This window comes from Halichoerus grypus, chromosome 2, assembly GCF_964656455.1.
Source record: "Halichoerus grypus chromosome 2, mHalGry1.hap1.1, whole genome shotgun sequence".
NCBI classification, from domain to species: Eukaryota; Metazoa; Chordata; class Mammalia; order Carnivora; family Phocidae; genus Halichoerus; species Halichoerus grypus.
The window spans coordinates 61,045,838-61,072,190 of NC_135713.1; the positions used below are offsets into that span (position 1 = coordinate 61,045,838).

Consider the following 26,353-nt stretch of genomic DNA (forward strand, 5'->3'; position numbering starts at 1 on the left):
GTTGCCCAGAGCAGCCTTGCACACACGTCTGGACATGTGTGCGTCTGGAGAACAGGCTCCTAAGGGTGGAGCTGCTGAGTCAAACAGAGACCTGTTTGCATTTCTTTTAAATCAAACATTACGGCATCAGCATTTCCCACATACTACAGACCCATGAGCGTCATTTTTAATGACTACATCACATTTCCTTCTATGGATGGGGCCTCACTTGCTTCCCCATTTCCACTGAGGAATACAGTTGTTCCCATTTTTCCCTTTTGGGGTTGGCTCACATAAAATTGCTTCCAGCTATTCTTTCTCTGTGTTACAACCTCCTTTCCAGGGCTTCTTTCAGGGAATCTTTTGCGTTTTCATAGTTTACAAACCCATGCCCCTTAGACCTTCTCAGGGAATGCAGTTGGCGTGGGCCTGCCCATTTTACAGATTGGGAAGCTGAGTCACAGGTGGAGAGTCACATTGGAGGCAAGGACCAGGATTCCCGGGCCCCAGGTTTCCCATTCGGTGCACTAAGGAACCCAGAAAAGTGCCCGAGCTCCAGGAGGGCAGGGTCTGCCAGAATAGGCATTGGGTAAAAGAAGGTGTGAATGAATGAATGAATGATGAGTAAAGCGAATGAATGACTGCCTGGACCTGTTCGCCCAACAAATCCAGAGACTGAGACACATTAAATGCCACCATTCTTTAGGCACTTGCCATGTACTATGCATCAGACCCCGTTCTAAGCACTTTCTACACACATTCATTATTTAATCTGCATAATTCTCCAAAGAAGGTCTAATTATTATCACCCCCATTTTCCAGAAAAAGAAACAGGCATCAAGGGGTTATGTGCCTTGGCCAGGGTTGAAGAGCTGGTAAAAGGCAGGGCCAGGATTTAGACAACCTTTGAACCCCAACCCTCTGCTTCTCCCTGTAGCCTTGCATTTAGCAGGTGCCGTCATCACCTCTGCAGCCCCACTAGCTGCTACCTCCCCCAGCTCTTTCCCCTCTTCCTTTGCAGCCCCAGGCAGTGGCAGGGACGGGACCTTGTGGGCTTGCTCCCTTTTAGTCCAGCCATCACCTTCTCCTCCTCCTCTATTGGCTCTGGGCCCCAGACAGTGAGCTCCTAGATGGCCTGGGGCCCACCTGCCCATGGAGTGGATGAGGGGGCAGGGGTCCAGGGAGGAGAGGGCTGGCCCCACCCCCACTGCTCTGGGCATTTGTGACTCTCTCCTCTCCTTGCCCCCTGCAGTGGTCGGGCTTGACATACAGGATGAGATGGGCAGGCATGAGGTGGGGCACATCGACAACTCAATGAAGATCCCACTGAACAACGGGGCCGGCTGCCGCTTTGAGGGGCAGTTCAGCATCAACAAGGTATGGAGACCCTGCATGGGCCCTTTGACCTGCTCCCTGTCCCTTTGGTCCCCTTCCTCCGAGAAACCGGATGGTAGAGCTGTGCACTCCCTTGGCCTCCCCGCCGCCAACCCCACCCCCCCACCCACCCCCCACCCCCCGCAGCCAGAGCCTAATAAGCATCAGGATGCCTGGTGTTTCCTGCTGAGAATCTGGGTGGGGGTTCCAGGTTCCCCGAGGCATGGAGCCCCTGCTGGCTGGTTCAGGAAGGGGCTACTCTTCTTCCCAACAGGAAAGGCAGTGGGTGGTGAGAAGACCATGGAATATACAGCCCTGAGTGTGTGTCCCAGCTCTACTTCTCTTGGCCAAGCAGCACTCTCCAAGTCACTGCACCCATCTTAGCCATCTTTAGGGGGAGGGTGTGATGATGGTAAGAATAGAATGATACCACCTGGTTCACAAAGTCTGTATGAGGATGAAATGAGCTATTACACATTCATCCAAAAAACGTTTATGAGACACTTTCTGTGTTCTGGGGTGGGCTCTCGGCTCTGGGGCCGCCCAGAATAGGTGGAATGGACTGGAATCGGTGGAATAACGGGGCAGAGTTCCCGTGCTCGTGGAGCTTCTGTGCTGGTCGGGGGGAGACAGGTGGTATAAAAACTGAGAAACATTGCAGCAGGTGGGTCGTAGGGGCTGTGATGAGGAAGAAAGCGGGAGAGTGGGGAGAGCGGGGTGGTTTGAAAGTACCTGGTAGGCTCCAAAGGACCACTCAGGCATTACTGCTGTTTTGTTGCTAGAACCAGGAACTTGAGATCCTGAGCCAAGGATGTGAGCAAGTGCATTTGGGAGCGCCGGGAAATCCCGGCGGGAACCGGCAGAGGTTGCCCCACACGCGCCGCACCCTTTTCAGCTCTTCTTACGAATTTTCACAGGGGAGTCTCTCAAGAACCCCGTGAGGTGGCACCATGTTACAGATGAGGAAACTGAGACCCAGAGAGGTTGAGTGTCTTGCCCAAGATCACACAGCTATCTCCCGTGTTCCATAGGTCGCCTTCCCAGTCCCATCAGACTGGGCCATTGGCCACTCCTGGCTTCTGCTTGCCCTCTTGTAGCCTCTGTCAAAACAGCCTGCCTCTGGTCCCTGGCATCTGAATCAGACATTGCGAACTCATTGGCCTCACCTAGCCCAAAGACAAGTTACGTTTGTCCTATCCAGCTTTCAAACATGTCAGAGCCAATATCTAAAGATTGGGAATCCAGATTTCTGGCTTTTCAAAGTCAGAGGCTCTAGCCACCCTGGGCCCACATCCCATTGGCAGCTGCCATCTGGATCCAAGGTCTGCCTGTTTAGACAGGGCATGTGCCCTCCTTCCCACAGTTCCTGCTGGGTGGCTGCAAGGTGTGACATTGGTGTGACTGGACCTGTCCCTCCCCATGTAGTCTTAGGGCCTCTCCTCTTCACATGGCCACCGTGTGTGTTCTTTCTGGTAGAGTGGCCTTCTTCCATGAGAGCTCAAGGCTCCCTGAAGTGTGAAAGTAGAGAATGTTCCTTGTGCCACATTTTTGGGGTTAAACTAAGTCACAGGGTCAGTGCTGTGCTCCATGATTCAGGTTTTGTGGTGGTGGTGATGGGAAACCATGTGAGAGTTGTAAGCGGGGAAGCAATGCAATCAGATTTATGGTTTAGAACTATACTATCCAATATGGTAGCCATTAGCAGTGTGGGCTATTTAAATTTAAATTCCTTAAAATTAAGTAAAATGAAAAATTCAGGCTTTCAGTCTCACTGTTCACATTTCAATGACTTTATTAAGAGAGACTAGTGGCTACCATATTAGTGCTCTATACCATTTTTATCATCAGAGAAAGTTCTGTTGGACAGCAAAACTTCAGAAAGCTCACCGTGACAGCTGTGGGGGGAGCACAGTGGAGGGGGCCAAGAGCAGAGGTCATGGTCCATGGTTGTGCAGCGGAGTTGGATAGAAGTGGTCCGATTAGGGATGTGGAGTCAATAAGACTTACTGATCAGTTGGATGCGGGTGGTGAGGGCAAGAGTGGAATCAAAGCAACCTCTTAGTTTTTGTCTGAACAACCAGGGGGTCCCATTTTCTAGATAGAGAGGCTTGGGTAAGCATGGATTCTATGGGCGATGGGGCTGGGAAGCAGTCCTTCAATTCTGGATGTGTTTCATTTGGGATTGGAGGTGTGTTTCTGGGGTTCAGGAGAGTGTTCTGAGCTGGAATGTGAATGCGGGAGTCCTCAGTGAATAGATGATGTTGGCAAAGGGTCCATGGCACCAAAATGTAAGAACCCAAGGTCTTTTTTTTTTTTCCTTTAAGATTTTATTTATTTATTTTGAGAGAGAGAGGCAGAGCAAGAGAGCACGAGCGGGGGAGCTGCAGAGGGAGAGGGAGCTGAGCAGAGAGCTCCCACATGGAGCTTGATCCCAGGACCCTGAGATCATGCATAACCTGAGGTGAAGGCAGACGCTTAATGACCGAGCCACCCAGGTGTCCCAGAAACCCAGCGTCTTGATGCAAATGTGGTTTGAGGACTGATTTCTGGTACACTCTAGCTTTGAGGAGTAGGGAGATGAGGGGGTGATGAAAGGTGGGAGAAGGGGCAGCCAGGCAGGTAGGAGGGAACCCGGCCTAGGCGGGCCCTAGAATCTAGAAGAGAATATCAATCAAGGAGGAAGGCTGGTGCTGCATGGGCGGGGTGGACTGCTGACCCGGGAGCTGCAGGGAAAGTGAATGACATGGGAGAGAACAGGGCTGCTGCACAAGCAGGGCCTTGGGAAGCACAGAGGGCCTGGGGTCCAGGCTGCCGTGGAGGGGGGGCCTTGGAGAGGAGAGGGTGGGGTCTGGGCTTTCAGGGAGCTGGGTGAATTGGCGGTGGGCCCAGGCTCTTGCTCTGCCCGCACCTATACGCCTGGAGAACTGCTGCTCGTCCACAGACCTCCTTGACGTGGGTCCCTCCGGAGTCCCTCCTTCCCCTTCCTCTGACTGCCTCCTCCGTTATGCCCCGTGTGCTACCGTCCACTTCACTGCTTGACTTCTTTTGACCATTGTCCCCCGCCCCTTGCTGATGAATTCACGCATCTCGCTATTGAGTGTCGCTGTGTGCGGGGCTCCACACTTGGCACGGGGACGCAGTGCTGAAAGAAACAGCCATGGTCCCTGACCTTGGCAGCACTGTGGTCGACTGTGGGGTGATAGCCAACCCACAGCTAAACACTCAAGCAAATGTGTAATCTCGATGAAGCAGCCGTGAAGAGAATGAAGAGGGTGTTATGGTGGGGAATAAGGGAGGAACCCCACTGAGATAGGGGCATAAGGGAAGGCCTGTCCGAGGGGTGACGGTTGAAGATGAGGAGACACACACAGCTCCCAATTGTGGGGACCTCCCCTCGGGGCTATGATCACCCGGCTTAAACAAATATTTATGCCCCAGACAATGAGCAAAGAAGGGCCCCTGTTGGCTCCCAGCGTGGGGTGGACACAAGAGAAGCAGGACCACCACCCAGGAGATAGCCCAGCACCACACCCTCCTCCCCTTGGCCAACATGCCCAAGGCGGCAGTCAGCTCCCCTCAGATAGGCTGTGGTCGAGAACCCTGGCTACAGTGCTCACTGAGCGAAAGACTCTGGGCATTTGAGCCTCTCTGAGCCACAGTGTCCTCATCTGTAAAATGGGGATATTAGTACTGCCCTCTCAGGTTGTAAGACATGAGCAAATTAAAATACAAAGCACTTAACACCGTGGGAATGGGGACACGCGTCGGTGCCCCTTCCCTGGCCTGCCTCATCTCCCATCAGTGGGAGCATCCATGATTTCACCAGCTGGCACCCACTGTCACCTGGGTACAAGTGTGCTCATAAAATGTGCATGGATGTTGTTCAAGAAACGGGTCTTCTCTGGTCGGGGAGGGCGGGGGATTCTAGGAGAGTGTCACGCCAGCCACCTATTGGGTTCCTCCTGGCCCTCTCCCAGATTAACCTATTTAGTCCTCGTAACAGCTCTGAGGAGACAGAGGCATAAGAAATTAAGTAGGATTTGAACCCAGGCAGCCTGGCACCAGGCCCTTGCACCACCCCTCCCCATCCCCTGTCCCCTTGTTCCTTCTCCTTGCCAGCATCTCGATCACGTGAGCTATGACCACTTGTGTCCGTTCACTCCAGGTCACAGCTCAGGCCACCCTCCACCCTTGTCCCCTTGCAGGGAGTGGAGACCCCCACTCTCCCTTGTTCCGGGTGCATGACTCCTAGGAGCTCTCAGACAGAGGGTGCTCGCTCGACAAGAAAGCCAGCAGCCACAGTGTGCCCTGATGATGGGCGAGGTTAGCCCCTGGCCCCCACCCCCTTCTGTCCCAGCATCAGCCTGGGCCCACCGCCAATTCACCCAGCTCCCTGCAAGCCCAGACCCCACCCTCTCCTCTCCAAGGCCCCCCCTCCACGGCAGCCCGGACCCCAGGCCCTCTGTGCTTCCCAAGGCCCTGCTTGTGCCCCATGGCCTCCTTATCTGTCCATCAGGAAGTCAGCCAGCAGTCAGACGTCCAAGGTCGCATGTTCCAAGCTGCACTGGCAGCCCCGAGCAGCCCAGACTGCTCGCTGAATCACCCAGCCCCCAGGAGGAGGGCAGGATGGGCCCAGGTTTGGGGCCTGGCTCCATCTATATGTTTCTAAAATCTATCAGAGACACTGACGTAGGTGCCTAAGTCACAGGCTCTAAAAGCGTCGTCTTTTCTTTCTGCAGCCCAGCATGTGCTGGTATGAGTCAGCCACCTGTGATGGATTCCTTGTGTCGGGGTGGGGGGTCACTGAGTCACAGCCTCGCGGGGAGGCAGCGGGTGGCAGATGCGCGGGAGCCAGCCTCCTTGACTCACTTAACTCTGGGAGCGTGAGGCCCAGGCTCCAAACCCTATTCTGAACTCTGCCCACCGGCGGCCCCATGTCACTGCATGGAAAAACTCCAAAGCACCCATGCCTGACGCTATTGGTTTCTTACTTCCGGAGGTGATAGACAATGGGGCCTGTAGTCCTCACTTTATCGTGTGAATTTCTTTTTTTAAGATTTTATTTGTCAGAGAGAGAGAGAGAGAACTCACAAGCAGGGGGAGTGGGAGAGGGAGAAGCAGGCTTCCCACTGAGCAAGGAGCCAGCCCGATGTGGGACTCAATCCCAGGACCTTGGGATCGTGACGTGAGCCGAAGGCAGATGCTTAACTGGCTGAGCCACCCCGGCGTCCCTGTGAATTTTTTATAATACAAGTGTGTATAGTTAATTATTTATATAAGTAAAAATGAAGTTAAGAAATTGTTTTGAGATACAGTGGGCTTTTCCCCATGCCCTGCCTGTGTACATGCTGTTCTGAATTCTGGGAGAGTCCTTCTGTTCTTGGGTCCTTGTTCTGATGATGAACATGTTCATCCTAGGAACCCAACCCAATAACAGCTACCATCGGCTTTGCCCTCCTCACCTCCTTTAATCCTCCTAATAACCCTTTGTGGTTATCATCTCCATTTTGCCCGTGGGGAAATTGAGGCACAGAGAGGTTACTGACCTTGCCCAAGGCACCCCACCTGGAGGGCGGGGCCAGACTGGAGTGTAGAACTCAGCTGCTACTCTACCATGTGGCTCCTGAAGCCCACATCCCAGACTCCATTCTAGCCTGACCTGTGAGCTGAGACCGGGCCATGCCTGTCAGCCTGGTACCTTATACATCAGTCCGCAAAGCTCAGGCCCTCGTGAAGATGGGAAGATTTCTAGAAGCCCACAACTTTGTGTTTGAAATAGGCATGCTTACAAAATAAGCAGACTTTGATGAACTGCTGCTAAGCCAGAAGCTATAAGCCATATTCCTTCCTTTGATGTAGCTTACCAAACCTTCGTTGAACTGGAATAAAATAAACTCTGTTTTTCAGCATGGCATGTGGGGCCTTTACTGAACAGCCCCATCTCTCTCTAATGCCTCTTTGTTTCCGGATGCTACCACCCCCTGCAGGCCGTTCTTTTATTCCGGGTTCAGTAGTACCAAATTCTTCTAATTCCTTACACATGCCCACCAACTGGACTGGGCAGTTTCTGACCTCCATACTTGTTCATGCTGTTCCATCTGCCTACATGCCTTTCCCCCCTGTTCCCAAGTAATGCAGACTCATTAGCACAAGAGGGTCCTTTCTGCTGAGAAGCCCCCTCTGAACACTCCCAACTGAATTGGGGGCTCTCCCCATGGCCCCCACAGTCTATATATCCCTCTGGTCCAGTGTGGGTCATGCAGTCTCATTTTCTGTTCCAGGCTTTTGTCTGGGCCATCTTCCCAAACCCAGCACGTCCCAAGGGATGGCTGCATGTGGCCATCAATCCAGGGCTGCTGAGGTACATGGTGAGAGGGAGTATCATGTCCCGCTTCAGTGTGCCGAGTCTAGAGTCCCAGCAACCATGAGTTCAAATCACAGCTCTTGACATGTTCCTTAGCAAATGTCTTCACTACTCTGAGCCTCAGTTTTCTTTTCTGTAAAATGGGAATTACCAGATGTCAAAGTCAAAATCGCTATTTTAAGAATTAGTGCCATTCATCCTTTGTTCATTCATCCAGTACCTATTTTGTGGGCATCTGCCAGGGTCTGGGGGATGCAGATCAAATCGGACACAACTCCCCACCAGCGTGGAGCCAACGTTCTCCGGTGAGGAAGCAGAATAGAACAAGATAAAGATCAGGTGGCCCGTGCTGGTTTGGGGAAGGGGGGTTGGGAGGCTCCCTGAGCAGAGGCCTGAGGGAGACCAGGGAGAGCCACGTCAAAGAGGGTTCCAGGAAGGGGTTGCAGGCACACAGGCCCACACTGGCACCGTTCCCGGTGTCACAGGGAGGCTGGCATGGCCAGGGGGAGTACGCAGAGGAGGATGTGAGCAGAGGAGTGACACGATCAGATTTAGGTTCTAAAGGACCTCCCTGGCTGCTGTTGGGGAAAGGCCTGGGGGTGCCAAGGGCAGAAGCTGGGAGCCCAGTGGGGAGGCTGCCCCCACTGTCCAGTCCAGGGGAGCAGTGGGGGCTTGAGAAGGTCAGGTGCTAGGCGTCATGAGGGTGGAGCGGACGGCCTTTCCTGGCGGGCAGGAGGTCAGGTGTGAGGGAAAGACGGGGCCAAGATGATACCAAGGGTTTGGCCCGAGTAGCTTGGTAGAGGAGGGGCCTTTTGTTGCCACAGACATGCTCCAGCAGAATCCAGGGAGACCCAGGGAGGAGAGGAGGCCACCACAGTCCTGCCTTCAAGGATCCCCTAGTCTGGGGTGGTGGGGCAAATGTGGGTGAGTAGTAGTGTTGATTTGGATTTTGAGGAGGTTCATTGGTCCGTGGGCCTAAAGGTTCAACCCACCATGGGGCCAACAGCCAGGAAGTAGCTGGTGGGCGGCTGCCATTTCGAGCCCTTGCCTGTGCCAGGTGCCCAGCTGTGTTCTCACCCCATAATCCCGGCAGCCCCCTCGGGTAGCTTCTGTTCCTGCCCCCATTCTACAGACAAGTGGCCTGAGGCTCAGAGAAGGGCAGTAGCTCCTCCAAAGTCCCATGGCTCGGACCACGCTGGGATCCCGATCCAGATCTGTCTGACTCCAGGGTGAAGACCTGCCCCCCCACCTCTGGGGCAGCCAGCTAGACTCCTGAAACTTGCATCTCTCCCCCAGGTCCCTGGCAACTTCCACGTGTCTACACACAGTGCCACGGCCCAGCCACAGAACCCGGACATGACCCATGTCATCCACAAGCTCTCCTTTGGGGACACACTACAGGTGAGCAGGGTACACACAGGTAGCGTGGCTGGGAGTGGGTGCACCAGGACTGTGTCACCTGGAGCCTTCTGTCCTCTCTGGGCACAAAGATAACATCTAGAGGGCTCACCCCCTCTGAGTCTCTGTCCAACAGCGCCTCTGTTATTATTCCTTCGGAGCACGGGCCTGCAGTTTTGATAGTACCATGCCCTTGGACCCTTGGGTTGAGACCTGGAGCCTGGGGAAAGGGACGCACTTTTCATGAGCCAGTATTAAGTGCTAGCACTTTCTCCATGCCAGTGAGGCCTTATGACGTATGAGGGGGCACCACGCCTTAGAGCTGTGGAGCTGGGCCCAGAGAAGCCACTTGACTGGGGGTCCCCCGGCAGATCTGTCTGATGCTGGAGTCCAGCCTGGGTGCCTCTACAGCTCCTTCTGCCTTCCAGCCCAGTGCCCACGCCCACCAAGTAGGGGTGCCATGGTGAAGGAAGCCTCCTGACAGTCCTCGGTGAGGATGGAGAGGGCCACCTCCAGCAGGCCCAGCCCAGCAGCTTCCTACCCATGGCAGCCATGTATGGGAACCCAACACAAACCACCTACTCTCTACCAGCTGCAGGCAGGGGAGCTTGGATGTTCTCTTTTCTCCACTACTCCCCGTAGTCCTGAAGGTAGATTCTGGAACTGAGGCCCGGAGTAGGGAGGTAATTGGTCCTGCCACAGTGCTGGGATCAGAACCCCGGGTCCGGCCACCAAGCCCTGCTCGATGAGAATCCTGGTTCCTGCTTAAGGATATTGGAGGGTGGGGTCCCCCCAGGGATGGTGGTGTGCACCTGGGGCTCACACAGGCCCACAAGCACAGCACACACACCATTACGCCGTTTATGTGCACAGCCATCTGCTCAGACTCACGCACACACTCATGGGACACACACTCAGACGTACACCCTGACACGCGTGCTCGTACGTATACCGTAAGATCCATCCCTAAACACACACACCAAATGTACACACACCCAGACTCTTGCACAGACACGGCGCACACACACCACCCAGGCACGCGCACAGACTCACCCACATTGGAACAGCTCACATACACACTCCTGCCCGCACTGCCCCACTCATGTGGGCCTGCCAAGCACCATTCTTTATAAGCATGACCTTCTTTCACTCTCTTAGCAGCCCAAGAGGTGGGTACTTTATTGTCTCCATTTTACAGGTGAGGAAGTTGAGGCACGGGGAGGGTACAGTCCATTGCAGAGTCTGAGTTTGCATCAAGAGTCTGGCTTCGGGCCGCACCTCGGGCACCACGTCCCCCGTGAGCCCTCCGGAGCGCACACTGCGCCTCAGGCGCATGCACACTCTCACACCTCCTCTCTCCACTCCACATCACCTCTGCTGCTCTCCCTGTGGGCACCTTGGGCCCAGCCTGAGGGGCCAGTCATCACCTGTCCAGTCCCTTGGGAGGCCACAGAGCTCTTCCTCTTGGAGACAGGGCTTGGGAACAGAGAAGGCCTGGCCGCCGTGGGTGCCGTGAGCCAGACTCCCTGCCTACACACTCGGTGAAGCACAGCCTGCCCTGCGACTGTGGGCTCCCTTCACACAGGGTTCACCACCCCCCCCCAACTCTCCACTCGGGGTCGTCGTGTGTTGGCTCCCCAGCCTGCCTTTCCAGATCCAAGTCCTGGCTCCACCACGTACTAGTTGTGTGACCTTGAACAAATGATTTAGTCCTGCTGAGCCTCAGTTATCTCGTCTGTAAAATGGGGACAGTAAATAGTACCTGCCTCAGAGGCTTGTAGGGAAGATAAAATGAATTCCTGCACATAAAGCCCTTAGATCAGTGCCGGGCAGAGGGTAAGCAGTCAAGGAAATGAGCTCTTACCGCTGTTGTTGCTCTCTGTAACCTAACTCTGCACCAGGCCCTGCAAGACAAAGCAGCCATGCTCACACAGCCATGGAGAAGACAGAATGTGGGGTGGTCCCCACCCCCCAGTGGGACAGGAGCTGACAAATCACAGGCAGGTGGTGGGCGGCAGGCCCTCCGTATACTAAGCGCTGGGCAGTGCCCGAGCTGCCTTTAGACCCACCAGCTCGGCAAATCCTCACCGCAGCCCTGGGAAAAAAGTCACTGTGAACTCCAGTGTGCCCAGGGGAAGACTGTCCAGGGTCACTCGGCTCTGCACAGCCAGAATTCAAGCCCAGTCTTTGTACCAGGCCACACTCCTTCCACTTGGGAACTCTGGACGCCGGAAGCTTGCTCTTTCTTACCTAGAGAACAACGTTACAGGTGACCCCATGTTTAATCCTCACAAAGACTCCCTTAAGGGTGCTGGATGGCATTTGTTGTTCCTGATGAGGAAACTGGCTCAGAGGGATTCAGTAACTTGCCCAAGGTCACACAGCTTATAAGAAACCAGGTATGTCTGGCCCCAGGTTTCCATTACTGTGCCTCATACAGTCATGGATTCATCAGATCTTGAAATTTCTGCTCTGTGCCAGGCCCTGGGGTTACATGATGGGTAAGTGATACAGGACTCTTGCTCTCAGGAGAAGAGATCAAATAAATAAGCATGATCATATAGGACAAGGAGGGTTAAGGACAAGAGAGGCATGGGATTCTGGGCAGTGATATGGGAGCAGGGGCAGGGTTCCTCCTAGCCTGGGAAGTCAGGGAGGGCTTCCCAGAGGAGGGTGACCTCGCAGGTGACATGTAAGCCAGCCCCTGAAAGGTGAGAAGGATTTGGTCAACCTCACAGGGAAGTCTCATGGGCAAGGGGTATCTCACACATCTTCAACTCTATGATACATGCAGATGGTCATTTTCATATAAAAGGCCCTCAAGGTTCCTCTTAGAAAAAATGGGTCAGCAGACGTCCACATGACCAGAATGATGTTCTATAACAAGGCCTGGGAAGTGAGTGCTCCTCAGAGTTGGAGAGGGTGCAGAAGAGTCCCTGAAGGGGAGCAGGGAGCTGAGTTCTACAGGGGGCGAGGGATTCAGGCAGGTGGGGCAGGTGGGGCTGACTGGGGCAGGTTGCTGTGTTGGAGCACCCACCTGCCGCGTGGAAGATGGGCCGTGAGGCCAGACTGGAGGTGAGGGAAGGGCTGCGGCCAGGGCCAGGGGAGATAGGGCAGCAGGGGGAAAGGAAGGGGACAGACAGGGAGGAGAGGGGACAGTCTTGTGTTGCTATGTGGCCGCTGGCTGAACAAGACAGAAACAGCCTTCTGCCGGGTCATGATTATGGGCAAAATAGGAATTTCTTTAAATGAAAACAAAAACTTAGCTGAGGTTCCATCTACCCATCCATTATCCATCATCCATGCAACCAATATTTATTGAGCTCCTGCTATGAACATTATGTGCCTTGTGCACATTGCTGAGGACGAGCATGGTCCCTCCCCATGTGGAACGTACAATCTAGAGGGGAAAAGAAAAGTTAATCACATGATCATACAAATGAATGTGAGATAAAACCATGACACATTGACTATGGGAGGGAACATTCTAGCTCTCCTCTCCATAACCACCATCCTCTTGGGTTCAGATTGTCCTTCCCTAAGGCAGCATTGGACAAATTTCCCTTTTCTTTGGGCTTGTTAAGAGTGTGCAGCTCTGTTAAGTGCTCAATAAACATCAGCCACCTGAGACAGGGATCAAGGACCAGGTCACCCAGCTCCTTCCCACTGTTCCTGAAGTGGCCCTCTCTGCAGGAGCCTGTCCCTACCTACCTCACCCCCTTCCCCTGGGGACACACGGGCTTCTGTTTATTCCTTGGTCTCCGGGGTCATGCTTCACAAATGCTGCTTGCCTGATTAACTTTCCACTTTCCTATAGATCTTAGTGTGTCTCTTCTTCCAGGAAGCCCTCCAGGGTGACTAGCTTGGCAGCTCCTGTTAACCATACCCATGGTGGCATGCCCCATGTACCAGGCATGCCTTGCCCTGCTTTAGATTTTCCTGTAGCTGACATGGTTTCCCCTCATCCTCAGAGAAGAGGGAGGATGTGGCCCTCGGCCCCACTCTACATCAGGCCCTTTCCGGGGCCAGTTGCCGTGAGGAGAGGGCTCTTCCCAGCTGCTGTATGTTCTCTGCAGCAGATACAGTAGGAGGCCAGCAGCCCTGGAGCCTCAGAAGGCTGTAGGGGATCTAAGGAGGCGCGTGCCGGAACCCAGATCCACCTTTACTTGTACTTCCAAAGTGGCTTAATGGAAAGAGCTAAGGCTTGAGGTCAGATACCTGAATTTGGAGCTTGGCTCAGCCATTTATCAGCTGTGTGACACTGGACAAGCTTCAGCACTTCTCCAAGCCTTGGTTTGCTCTTCTGTAAAATGGGCTCAACAGTACATCATTAGGGGCACTAAATGAGATGACTAGGAGTACGGCAGGGTAGAGTGGTGTATTACAGGGGCCCAAGATGGGAAGCAGGCTAGTGCCTACCACGTGCCAGGCCTGGGCTATGTCGGTCTCTTGCTCCCTACAGCTTCTCTATGAGATAGACCACGCTGGGTAAGGTCCCTACACCAGGTTGCACCTGGCCATCCCCTCGCGCGGCCAGGCCCAGGCCCAGAGGAAGTGGCATCCTGGGGTCAGTCCCCTTGCTGTGCTTCTCCACAGGTCCAGAATGTCCACGGAGCTTTCAACGCTCTCGGGGGAGCAGACAGACTCACCTCCAACCGTACGTATCCCATATCTCAACTGGGAACAGGGAGAGGGGGAGAAGAAGGGAACGCGTATCAAGCACTCACTGTAAGCCCAGCTGTGAATGCTCCTTTCCCACAGCGGGCCTGTGAGGAAGGTGGAATTAGCCCTATCTGACAGCCAAGGGGAGGTGAGTGGCTTGTCCCCACCCTCCCTGGGGAAAGGATCTGACAGCCCCAGGCACATCAGAAGAGCTCAGTGAGTACCAGCTATTATCATCATTATTGTTATCACTACTGCCGCCGAAGTGTTCTTAGTTGAGATAATCACCTAAGATCCTGCAGGGAGCCATGGCGGAGCCCGAATTCGTCCTAGTTCCAGCGGCAGGCACCGTGAGAACAGCGCTGAGGGTGGCCCAGTCGGGTCTGACCACCTGGGCCGCCCACCCAACCCCACACTCTCCTCGGGCTGGAGCCCTTCCCACCCATGAATGCCCCCTCCCTGAGCCCTCCACCCGCTCAGCTCTCTGGCACCTTGGTCCCAACTAAGGAGGGCTCCGTGTCTTTACACACTGACACACCTATGCACACCTGTCTGTGGCCTGATCTAATGAATTTTTGCACACCTACACACGCACGTGTGCACACACAGGGCCTTGGATGCGTGCACAGAATGGGTCCAGGAGACCTGTCTGCTTAAATGGATCCACCCCCTGGATCCTGCGGCACAGGTGACCTTAACTTTCCTTATTTCCTCACCTGAGCTCACCTTTTTTATCCACAAGGGTTTTCTCACTGTTTCTTAAAATACATTCTGCTCTCTGATGGTCAGAAATTCAAGCAAAAGAAAACATCTCTCCATGAGCGATCCCCCACCCTCAACAAATCACACTTTTCATTTCTCCATGTCCCTGTGAACCCTCAGCCATCAGCAGAAGTCATCGTCTCAAAGCCAGTGGACGACAGTTTACCTTCTGGTTTTTGTCCGTGGCATTTTTACGTGACCACGGTTTGTGGACAGTGTTTCCAGTGGTGACGGAGGCGTGCCTGCCCATCTAGCACTCTGACATGCTTTATTAAGGCCTTCTCGTCTCGTGGAAAATGTCTGTTCCTAGTCTTTTACCATCACGGCAATGCTTGCGATTTTTATGGTATTTGCTTTCCCTTGTCCCGTTGCTTTCCCTTGGGTGCGGGCCGTTCGCGCCGCCTCCAGCGGCGTAGGAACACGCGGCGGGGCCTCCTTGTCTTCATGCAGATGTGTGATTCTGACAGAGGGAGATGATCCTTCCCCTGTTGATGTTGGTATAGTTCTGTGGAAGGGCCCACGTCGCCCCAAGGCGGTGGTCCACACCCGCTCGCAGTTGGCTCGGATACTGACACAGAACTGAGCTCGGAAGGACCCAGACGGTGTCAACCAGTAGAGCGTCTGGGCAGAAAACCCTGCCTGCTCTAGGGCTCATGAGGAGAGCCATCTCAGGCTGGCTTCCGTGGAAAGAAAATGCATTAGATCAGACAACAAGCAGCCAAGGGTAGGGCTGGCTTTCATTCCCTCAGCCCTCCAGCTTGGCCTCCCTGCTGGGCCTTTTTGCCTTTGCTGCCCCCTCTGCTCCCAGACCTTCCCAGTGAGGGCTGCTGCTTGTCATGTAGGTCTCAGTGCAAATGCCACCACCTCCAAGAGGCCCTCCCTGACCACCTTATCTAAAGGAACTCCCACTTCTAGTAACCGATTTTTCTTCCAGCACAGACCACTTTCTTTGCAGATACTGAGGAGTAACTGTGGATGTTTTAGCCGTGGTGATGATGACATTGTGGTTGTTGTGTTTTGATTTTTTTTAAGAGTCTTTATCTTTTATAGAGACATAACTAAAATATTTTTGGATGAATTGATGTGATGTCTGGGATTTGCTTCCAGATAAAACAGAGTAGGGTGAATGATGGGGTAGGGAGGAAGCAAAATCGACCGTGTGTTGTTAATGGCTGAAACTGGGGAATGGGAGACCAGCGTGGGGAGGGGGGTTCGTTATGGGAGTCCCCATTTTTTCATGTGTTTGAATTTTTCCATAACAAGATGTTAGGAGGGAGGGAGGCTGCGAGCATAAAGTGTATGTGGGCCTGCCTGGATCAGGTCGGAGCCAGCAGCCCCGAGGAGGGATCCACTGACAAGGAGTCCACGTGGGTGGAATTAGGCGCGGTGTCTCCAGTGGGCATTTGGCAAATTGTATCAAAGGCCTTAAAAATGGTCATTGCCTTTGAGTCATCGTTTCTACTCATAGAAGAGTAAGCTAAGGAAATAATTAAGAGAGTGTGCAAAGATTTAGGAAAATAATGTCCATTAGGTCATTGTTTATAACAGTGAAAATGAGGAACAGTGTCAGTGTGTCTAGCCACGGGGGGTGGGTCGAGTGCATTTATGTGGCTGCGCTGTGGGATACGTGCAGATGGGTCAGAACTTCACTGGCATTCGGGCAGCAGACATCTATTGAGCACCTACTGTGTGCCAGGCGCTGTGCTAGGGGATACTGCAGCAAATAAAACAGACAGAGTGGAACTTATTACTTTCTGTGTCTTGGACCTAAAATGGTATCTGTGGTGTTTAGTTCTTAGAAAAGGGTTCAGTATGATGCCATTTTAAGAAAACATAAATATATGTATAAATATAAGTCTAGCAGTTTACACACAAGAATGTGAATCCATGGTTTTCTGTGGATGGTGGATTTGTGGGTGGTTTTTATTTTTTTCTCTTTATGATCATCTGTATTTTGTACAAATTTTAACAGAACTACTACAGGTGTGATTTTCATAAGGCTTTCACTCTTTCATTCCCTCAAGTGTTTAACCTAGGGCGATGGGCATTTGGAGCACTGTATCTCAAGTATGGTCTTCGGGCTCCTGGTTTAAAATGCAGATTCTGAGCCCCACTCTGGAACCATTGAGTGGGGGTGAGGCCCAAGTGTCTGCCTTTTAAATCCTGGGTGACTCTCCTGCTCCTGACACCCGAAGACCACTGCGGGCTTGAGCAGAGGGGTGTTGGGGTCTTCATGGGCTTCTCCCTGAGGCTGCAGGGCTTTTCTGAGGTTTTCAGAGGAGTCAGGTCTCAAGACAGTTCAGGAAGCACTGCCCTTTCCTTACAAAGATGTAGTATTAGCAGGAAGAGGCCATGAATGCCATCTGCATCCCCTAACCTCTTACAGCAAGCAAGTCCAAGGACTCAGAACTGATTCAGCCAGTAGACCAGGATTAGAACACAAAAGACTAAATTTCTGTGTTGTTTTCACTCCATGATCCCTGACCCAACATTTTAGAAGGCAAGTATAACTGAGCTTCTCTTAGCATCCCAGAAGCATGATCCAAGGGAATTCATACCTTTCCTGGGTGCTATTTGGCAGCTTTGGGCCAGCATTCTGTCAGCCTAGTATCTGATTCTGGTTACCTCATGCTTATCAGAAGCTGATTCATCTATTCTTCCATTCATGCCTCTGACCAGCCATCCTTCCATCCGTTCATTCATTCAGTAAGCACTTGCTACTTTCCACTCTGTGCCAGGCCCTATGCAAGGTTCTGGGACAAGAGATGAGTAAGGCTCGGTCCCTGCTCTCTGCAGCCTCCCCCCGTCCAGCGATGGTGGGTAAGAGTTACAGTGCAATATGACAGGGCCAGGTGGAGGGAAAACTGATCTCCCATTAATTGAAAATGAGGAAAGAAATTAAACAGTTCTTCATAAATGCAGTTTCTCTGGTTCATTGGCTCTTTTTTTTTCAATAAAAAAATTTTTTTTTTTTTTAAGTAAGTTCTACACCCAATGTGGGGCTCAAACTTACAACCCGGAGATTAAGAGTTGCATGTTCTAACGACTGAGCCAGTCAGGCACCCCATCGTGGGCTCTTTCTTTTTAAAACTTAAAACCCAGCTTGTTTCAAAAGCAACAGTATTCATACAGGACCGGGAATGCACCATGAAATGTGATCTTTATCAAATCCTGCCTTCTTCCCCAGAGGCTAAAACTAATAGTTTCTTGGGTATCTTTCCAGAAAATTCTATATATTCATGCATATAGAGAGAGTGAGTCTTCCCTGCCCCCAGTACATGGAAACATGTTAACGCCGTTCTGTAACTTGGTTCTTTTCACTTAACAATACCGCTTGGACAGTGGCTTCTCCCAGTACCCACTCTTCAATGTTTGCCCTATTGATGGACATTTGGGTCATTTCCAGAATTTTATTATCCTATACAGTGCAGGAATAAAGATCCTGATAGACGGAGTCACTCAATTCCTGGTGTCCAAAGAGAGAAAATGAAGAGGGGTTGTTTGGTGATGAAAATTTGAAAACAGCCTCCCAACAATGCCGAGCAGGTTTAGGGTTGAAATGACATAGAGCTGCCAGCTGGGCAGTGCCTGTCCCCCTGCTTCATCCTGCTGTGTCCTTCCTGCAGCTCTCGCCTCCCACGACTACATCTTGAAGATCGTGCCCACGGTTTATGAGGACAAGAGCGGCAAGCAGCGGTACTCTTACCAGTACACGGTGGCCAACAAGGTACGCGGTCCGTGGGCCCAGTTGTGTGCAATTGCGCCCTCTGCTGGCTCTAAGGAGAAGTGACAAGTATCTGAGCGCCATTCCTGCTGGTTCTCTTTAGGGAGCCTTTCCTGGGGTGCTGCTCTGGCCAGGCTCTGTCCCTGGGTAAAGATGAGAGGCTAGTCTCAGCATCAAGGGGAGGAAGTCTAACCAGGAGATGGGTTGTGACCTGTTGAGAAAGAGCCTTGCATCTGGCCCCAGCCCTTCAGACTCAGGACCCTGACTCGTCAACACACAACAGATGTTCTCGCTCCTGGGGTACAAGCACTGTATCCAAAATCACCAGATGGCCATTGGTTAATAGGAATGTCCTAGGACCCCAATACTCAAAGTCCTGGAGAAGCAGGTAGGCCTCGATGGGAAGCAGAGCATGGTCAGAGCCCGCGGAATGGGATGACTAACAGTCCTTTCAAGCTGAGACGGCCTCTGGCTTCCCAGGAGATGACCCTGCCAATGGACACGAATGCTTGCAATACGCTAGTTGAGGCACACCCCAGTGGATCCCTTTATCACCAGGACTGTCCTTTTCCTCCTGTTCTAGAGCTGCCCGAACCCCTGATAGGTGATATGTTGTTTAGCACAGTTGATAATAATAATAGAGTAGATACCATTTATTGAGCACTTACTATGGGTTGGATATTATACTAAGCTCTCTACCTCTACCATCTTTTCAGTCATGACAGCTCTGACTGGGAATGTCATTGTCCCCATTTTACAGATTTGGGGACAGTGACACTGTCTTGGCACTGAGGGGTGGTCATAGAGCTACGAAGTGGCCAAGTGGGGGTTAGAACCGAGTTCTTCTCTGGTTCCAGAGCCTGGCCTCTTGCTCACATCACCCACTCAGCCTGAGCTGGGGCCGTTGAGTCTGTCAGGCTGGGAGCTGCTCTCTCTCAGGTGACTTGAGGTCCCTCTGCCTAGATCTCCCTGTGCTGATTGATGCTCTGGTGTAACTTTCCAAAGGGAGTGCTGTGTCTTTTACTCACCGTCTCTTGAAGGGCATCTCAGTGTAACTGTCAGGTGCTGATTGCATCTAAGGGCTGGGATATGGGTTTAATCCAAGCAGAAGAGGTGGGGCTGGAGCAGACTGCTGGTGCAGACCCGGCTCAGGCACTCGCTAGCTGTGTGGCCTGGGACAAGTCAATAACCACTTTGTGCCTCTGTTTACTCATTGGTAAAAAGGATGGTTCCCACCTCATAAGATTACTATCAAATGAGGCAATGTTTTAAAAACTGCTTTGTTCACAAAGGAGGCTTTGGGTAAATACCTACCGCTGCTATTTTTCATTATTTTCCTCTATCCCTCCGCTCTGGGCTTTGACCCAGACAGTCACCCTGCCCCATCAGCTCTCCCTGGAGAAAGCTAATCTTGTTTTGCCCAAGGCTCCTTCCCCTGAGGCTTTGGCAAAGACCCAGCAGCCAGAACAGCTTGCTCAGCTCTCTCTGCGGCCTTGGCCCCAGCCTGCCCTGGGAAAAAGTGGGCCGTGCCTGTCAGAGCCAGCTGCAGTCCATCAGGGCGGGTAGGTCTTGGATCATCCCTGGAGAAGCATCGGAGCGTGGGCCCTAGCATTCGGGACTGGGGGCACCCCCTGTGGTTTAGTCTGGTCTACAGTTATTGTGGATGAGTGAGAATAGCCCAGACAGCAAATGCCCAGACCAGAGAGGACACATGTTAATTCAGCTCATTAGCATCCTTTTAATCCCAGCCAGCCAAGTGCTGTCTCAGGAAGCCTTGTGGTAGGGTCCCTTGGTCTTTCCAGTTCTGTGTGTTCCTTCTTTGAAGATGCCCGCTCCCCACATGGCCTTTATACTCATCTCTCTTACACACACACCCCCCCACACACACCCCTCAGGATGTCACATGTGGCCTAGAATGCCCCCTCCTCACTAAGCCTTCCAGCCAGCCTGGGGAGAGTTGGGCATTCGTCACCGGCCCCCACAGCACTCCAGGCTTCTGTGGCACGGCATGGACAATGTGGCGGTATTGTGGATAGTCTTCTACATCTGCTTCCTTCTGCAGACTGTGACCCCCCTCTGGGGATGGGGCAGAGATCCCTCCCCTCAGGGTCCCCAGCAGCCAGCACCCACAAGAGGTGCTCAGCAAACAATGAGTAAATGAATGGATTTTGCATGGCCAGGAATTAGAGGGGGAAATAGACCTTTACTCCGGTGTAGCCCAGATCACACCAGTCCTTTTACATCTCTGCTCTCCAATTCTGGTGCTGCTTCCAGGTCATATGGTCAATGTTCAAGCAGCCAAAAGAGTTGAAAATGTCCCCGGCAATGCTGCCCATCCAGCCGCGGACAGCAGAGCCTTCAGGGGAAGGGGTGAGAGGAACTGGGGGAGTCCAGCTCCAGGCAAGAGAGAGAAGAAGGCCCCTTGTTGTGGGTCGCCAGAGGACCCTCTGCAATCCACCCCCCACCCACCATGAGCCATGGTTTGTGTGTCTGGTTCTCACGTCCCCCTTCTCCCCTCCTCCACCCCAGGAGTACGTAGCCTACAGCCACACAGGCCGCATCATCCCTGCCATCTGGTTCCGCTATGACCTTAGCCCCATCACGGTCAAGTACACAGAGAGACGGCAGCCTCTGTACAGGTTCATCACCACGGTGAGTCGGGGGGCACCCGCCATGCGCCCCTTCTCCTGGCACCCCTGCTGGTTCTTGAAGGAGGGGGAGGCAGCCCGCAGGGCTAGGATCTCGGGCTGTACACGGAGGTCGTGATCCCTAGGATGCTGAGAAATGTTACCAGAATCATGTCAATATCGATGGCATGTCATCAAGAAAATATTTTCCAAAGAGGAATGTCACTAAATGAATTTAATTTGTTAAGCAGATATTTGTAGGGCTTAATGAGATGTTTGTGATTCTCTCCAGTGTCTTATTTTTATGGGTTTAGCAGGGTTTATCCTTTTCTGTGGAAATTTTACAGTGAAGATTTAACTCATTTTTTCCCCATGTCTATTTTCCAACTATAGCTACTGGTACTGTCAGGTTTCTTCTTTCTTTCCTGCCTGCTTGTTCTCTTTTCTTTTTTTCTTTGATTTTTCATTTTTTTTTTTTTTTTTTTTGCTGTTGTCTCCATCAAGTCTGATTTTCTTTGGGGCAGCTTCAAGCTGATGTCATTTTTCTTTGATGCTGAGTATTTCTGTCAAGGATGCTATTTCCTGGCCTCCCATTCAAAGTGTCCTTGGGGGCAGAACAGCAGGCTTACAGCACCCTGCTTCAGCCAGGAGGCCCAGAGATGTTTCATAAGCCAGAGTCAGCTGAGGTGGAGGAGATGGGGTGATTATCCCTACCTCAAAGATTTGGAAACTGAGGCCTTAAAGGTCCTTATGCTTTTGTACCTCTTCATACTTTTAAAAATGATTCAAGATTGGGGGTCTAGTCCCGGATCTCTCATTTCTGGCTCTCACTAGATTTGTATTAGTCACAACTCTGTTACAGAAAAGACAGAACCCCACATCCAGCTGGCTTGATATAGGTAAGCCTCAGGCATGGCTAGATCCAGGCACAAATGTTGTCCAGAATAGACATTTTTTTAGTCCTGTTTTCCTCTATACTGGCTTCATTTTCAAAAAGAATTTACTAAGAGAAAGTGCCTCCTTCTCAGTAATTTGACCTGAGTCCTGGATAGGATAGTACTGTCACTGGCCTCACTGAGCTCCCATTCCAACCTCGCGGCCTAGAGAATGAAAGGAGCATCCCAGTTGACCAGCCCCAGCTGGATCACAAGGACAAAGACTGTGAGGGGTGAGGGGTGGGGTTCCTCAAGAGAAAAATCAGGGGTCAGTTACTAGAACACAGAGGGGTGGATATTAAGAGGCAAAAAGTTCAGATGTCCGCAACAATGTCTCCATCTTATGATCCACTACATAGCAATAACAGGCCCTACTCCGCCTGCCTCACAGGCCTCATGGGACTCAAAGGACATCATCAAAGGGAAGCTCTTTGCCTGATAGAAAGCCATGTGGGTGCAAAGGGTGTCAGAACCCTAGTGCTTATATGAGCCTCACAACAGACTTACGCTACTCTCTGACTCCATACAAATTTGAAACTTTTGGTCAACAGAGGGCACCTACCATAAAGCTAAGACACCGGACACAGATTGGGAAAAGGTATTTGTCACATGTACAAGAAAGGAATAATCTTCAGAATTTATATTGAGAGAATTCCTACAAACCAGTAAGAAAAAGTTAAACGACCAAAAAGAAAAATGGGTGAGGACTTGACCATCGGAGAGACCATACTGGCCGTGAAAAGATGCCCGAGTTCCCTAGAAATTGGAGGAATTTGATTCAAAATACAAGACCCAGTTTGTTCCTATCAGGCTGGCAGAAATTACAGACCTGCCACCATAGAGATCGGGAGGACGCACAGCAAGGGGACCTCTATCCACTATCTGGTACACAGGTAGATTGGGTCAGCCGCTGGGGGGGGTGACGCACAAACCCTTTGACCCAAAAGCCAGGGGACTTGTGAGCAAGTAATTTTACCCAAGGCCGTTCAGGGTAGCACCCCAAATGGTTTGGGCTTTTTGGTTTTTGTTTGTTTGTTTGTTTGTTTTACCCCAGCGCTCCTACCACATACCCGGAGTAAGACAGAGACTAAGACATAAGTCGGTGTGTTTGTGCCGTGTGTTCGCTTCTCAGAGGCCCTGGGGTCTGCGGCATTGGCAGTGAGAGAGAAACCCCCTTTGTCCGTGTCTCATTGTAGGGTTGAGAAGGCTCTTCATGTCCCCTTCTTATTTGCTCCCATATGCCACATAGCTGAGGCTCTGAGTGTGAAAACCCCTTGGCAAGTGGCTGAGAAATGAAGCAACTTCATTTATTCGCTAAACTTTTGCGAGAATCTACCACGTGCCAGGCCCCGTGCTGGGCAGCAGAGGTAGCTGAGTTTGGTCTCAGCTGGTGGGGAAGAGGTGTGAGCACGCAGAGACCTGAGTCCCGTCCAGCAGGGCTTCCACTGGAGCTGTGCACCGGGCACTGTGAGCAACAGCTGCCTTTGGTTTGGCACATTTGGAGAAGGAAACCCAGAGATGGGTCTTGAAGGATGCAGAGACATTTTCTAGACTGGTGAGTGAAGCAGAGAGGGTCTTAGCACAGGGAATAGTATGTGCAGAGGTGCCCGACAATGGCATGTTTGTGAAGGCCACGTGGCCTCTTTTGATGGGGGTGGACTTCTGAGAGCCGGAGGTCCCAAGAAGTCACAGGGGAAGAGCCTGTCCTTCGTAACCCAGAGGCCAGATACCTCCATGACTCCATTTCCTTCTCCTCCTGCCTTTGGCCATCAGCCTCGCCCCCATCTCAGCCCCGTCCACCTCTGCCCGAGCACGGGCCATGCTGAGGGAACCTCCTGACAGCATGAGCCTGGTGGTGTTTCTGAAGGCCCCGGGCCACCATCATGGTTGCCATGGCAACCGTGGGGGTCAGCCCCAAGTGAGCCAACCGGCTGTCCCTGGCAGATGGCGTCATTGTGGAGCTTCAAAGGCCCTTGTCACGAGACGAGACAGCAGATGTGGGGATGACGCTCGCATGCAGACACACACAGCACAAAGAGCCCCAGGAGCCCTGGCAGCGCGGGGTGGGGCCAGGATGGAAGTGGAGGCACCTGCTGTGACTTCTCTTTCTCTCTTTTTAAAATCAAACACTTGTGTGCAAAGCCCCCAAACCCCAAATGGGGACCTCTGCAAATAGCTCCTCACGGGGGCTGTTTAAGAGAGGGCTTAGGCCAGAGGCCAGGATGTCGTCATGTGGCGGCTGCAGGGCTTCGGAGGCAGCTGTGGGTGGGCTGGAATGAGGTGGGGTGCCGTTCAAGGGGGTGTGGGTGTGGAGGGGAGAGGCGGGTGGGGCCTCCCTGACGCATTTGTACCTATCAAGTACCTGGCTTATTCGAGGTTGCCCCTCTAGGGTCTCATGGTCTGCAAAGGACTTGGACATCCCGAGTCTGAACAGAGGAGGATCCCTCCTCCCGGAAGTCTCCACCAGGCTGCACGGGGCTTCTCTCTCTAGGTACCCGGGGCATGTTGCTCAGACTTCCGCTCTGTGCTATTCCAGAAAATTCCACCACTAAAGGAATAAACAGATGGTATTTAACAACATGCAAGTGATCCCTTTCAAAGTGCCCCCTCCCACACACACACATTTGTCCCCTGCCCCTGCCACTTGCCAGAGCCCCTTTTTTGGGATTGCCTTCAAGTGCGTTGTGGTGACAGACTGGATGACTTCAGCGGTGTCACATCACTCTCCTTGTGTGTTTTATTCCATAAGGGAGGAACAGCCAGAAGTCAGAAAGTACCACATTGGGCCAGTTTGGCAGTGACACTTTTTGCCCACCAAAAAGTACCAGCTGGTAATGGCATGCTTCCATTGGGCAGCAGGGATAGCTGAACTAGACATAATCCCTGCCCTCCAGGTGCTCCTTGCCGTGAAATAATCCCCCAAACTTTAGATTGCACTTGATAATTGCCAGGCCTGATTATGATGAGCTCCAGGTCTGATGCCCCTGTGTGTCCCCAGCATCCAGCACAAGGCCTAGCCTGGATGTAGGTACACCGAAATATACAAGAGACAGCTGCTTGAAGAAGTGATCGTATAGCTACACTTATTAAGCATTAATCTTATAATTATCTCCTTTAACTGTTCCAGGAACCCTCCAAGGTAGATGATATCAGTCCTGTTTTATATATGAATTAACTGAGGTCCAGAGAGGCAAAGAAACTCATCCAAGGTCACACAGCCACTAAATGGCGAGTCTGGGACTTGACCCCAGAGCCTGCTTCTGTCACATCCCCCACCCCACTCCCATTCCCACCACTTAGCTTGGGAGCCTCCATCCTCCAAAATAAAGGCTCTCGAAGATGTCCCAGCAACAGAGTCCCCAGAAACCATGGAGCCCTTGGTGGGACGCCAGGATGATTTGCTACAGTGACTCCCTGCTGGGAGTCGGGAGGAAATGTTATAGCAGGAAACCAGGTGACATTGTGAGCATGAGTGATAAAATGACCGTCACACACACAAACCATAAAAAAACCAAAGCAACGACAAAAAACCAGCCCACGTCAGCTGTCCATCTAAGACTGGTTGTCTGGTCGTTTGCAAATTTTCCTGCCCAGATCTGATTACCTTTCACTCATCTATTTGGGCACCTGCAAGGATTTGCCATAGACAAAAGGCATCAGGTACTCGGGTGGGAGGTGGGGTGTGGGGGAGATAGTAAAAACAACTGAGAAGAGACAAAACTGGGGAGGTTTTGCCCCATTAAGGCTGTATGAGTAGGGAAGAGACCCTCTTTGTAGCTGGACCCGAATCTCCCCTACTCAGACTTCCCTTGGTGTGTCTCTCTTTCCTGGACCATGAGCTCCAGGAAAACAGGGCAGGGCCTTAGTCATCTCTGGTCTCCAGACCTGGAGCAGCACAGGTAGGTGATAAGTAGGCATCAAACACTGAGCAGATGGATGGTGGGGTATACGCCTCCGTCCACCCCCATACCACAACAGTTTCTATTACGTGAGTTGTAACACAGAGCCCACATTAGCAGCTCAGTTATTCAGGGCTGGACATGTGTAAAAAACTTTGGTTCCAATCTTTCCAGACGTTTGAGCAGAGCTAGATCTTCTAGAAGGTTGTGTACCAGGGACAGATTGCTCCAATTGGGTCTGCACACAGATCTCTCAGTTGCAATGGAAACTCCCGGTGCTTGCTTTTCAAAGACAGATTCTGAGACATATAAGGAATACTGGAATGAATGGAGAGAGCTCCCTTTACAAACTACACTTATTTTTACAACCACACAACTTTGTTGATGGGGTCCTCTTACTTCAGGACATTTGATATGTAAAACCTAACAGAATTGAGAAAGTAAATATAAAGAAGCCATCTGTGTATGAAGACAGGGACTGAGGGGAGCCTTCAGGTTGGGGGTGAAGCAGGGGCTCTAACAGAAAAAAAGCAGGCCCTTTGTAGCCTTCCAGACCCGGATTCTCCTCACCCTCGTCTTAGGTAGCTGTGTGACCTTGAATAAGTCTGTCCCTCTCTGAGCCTCTGCTT

At 52.1% G+C, this 26,353-nt stretch overlaps 1 protein-coding gene across 1 annotated transcript in view; it reads left to right on the top strand.

The window, feature by feature from the left end:
• The window catches only part of ERGIC1 (endoplasmic reticulum-golgi intermediate compartment 1), a 103,200-nt gene that overhangs the window by 69,562 nt on the left and 7,285 nt on the right, over positions 1 to 26,353 (top strand). The window contains exons 5-9 of the mRNA XM_036120326.2: positions 1,232 to 1,356; positions 9,014 to 9,118; positions 13,712 to 13,772; positions 18,166 to 18,266; positions 20,793 to 20,915. Of these exons, the coding sequence (XP_035976219.1) occupies positions 1,232 to 1,356; positions 9,014 to 9,118; positions 13,712 to 13,772; positions 18,166 to 18,266; positions 20,793 to 20,915 (515 nt within the window). The remainder of the gene's footprint in view (positions 1 to 1,231; positions 1,357 to 9,013; positions 9,119 to 13,711; positions 13,773 to 18,165; positions 18,267 to 20,792; positions 20,916 to 26,353) is intronic.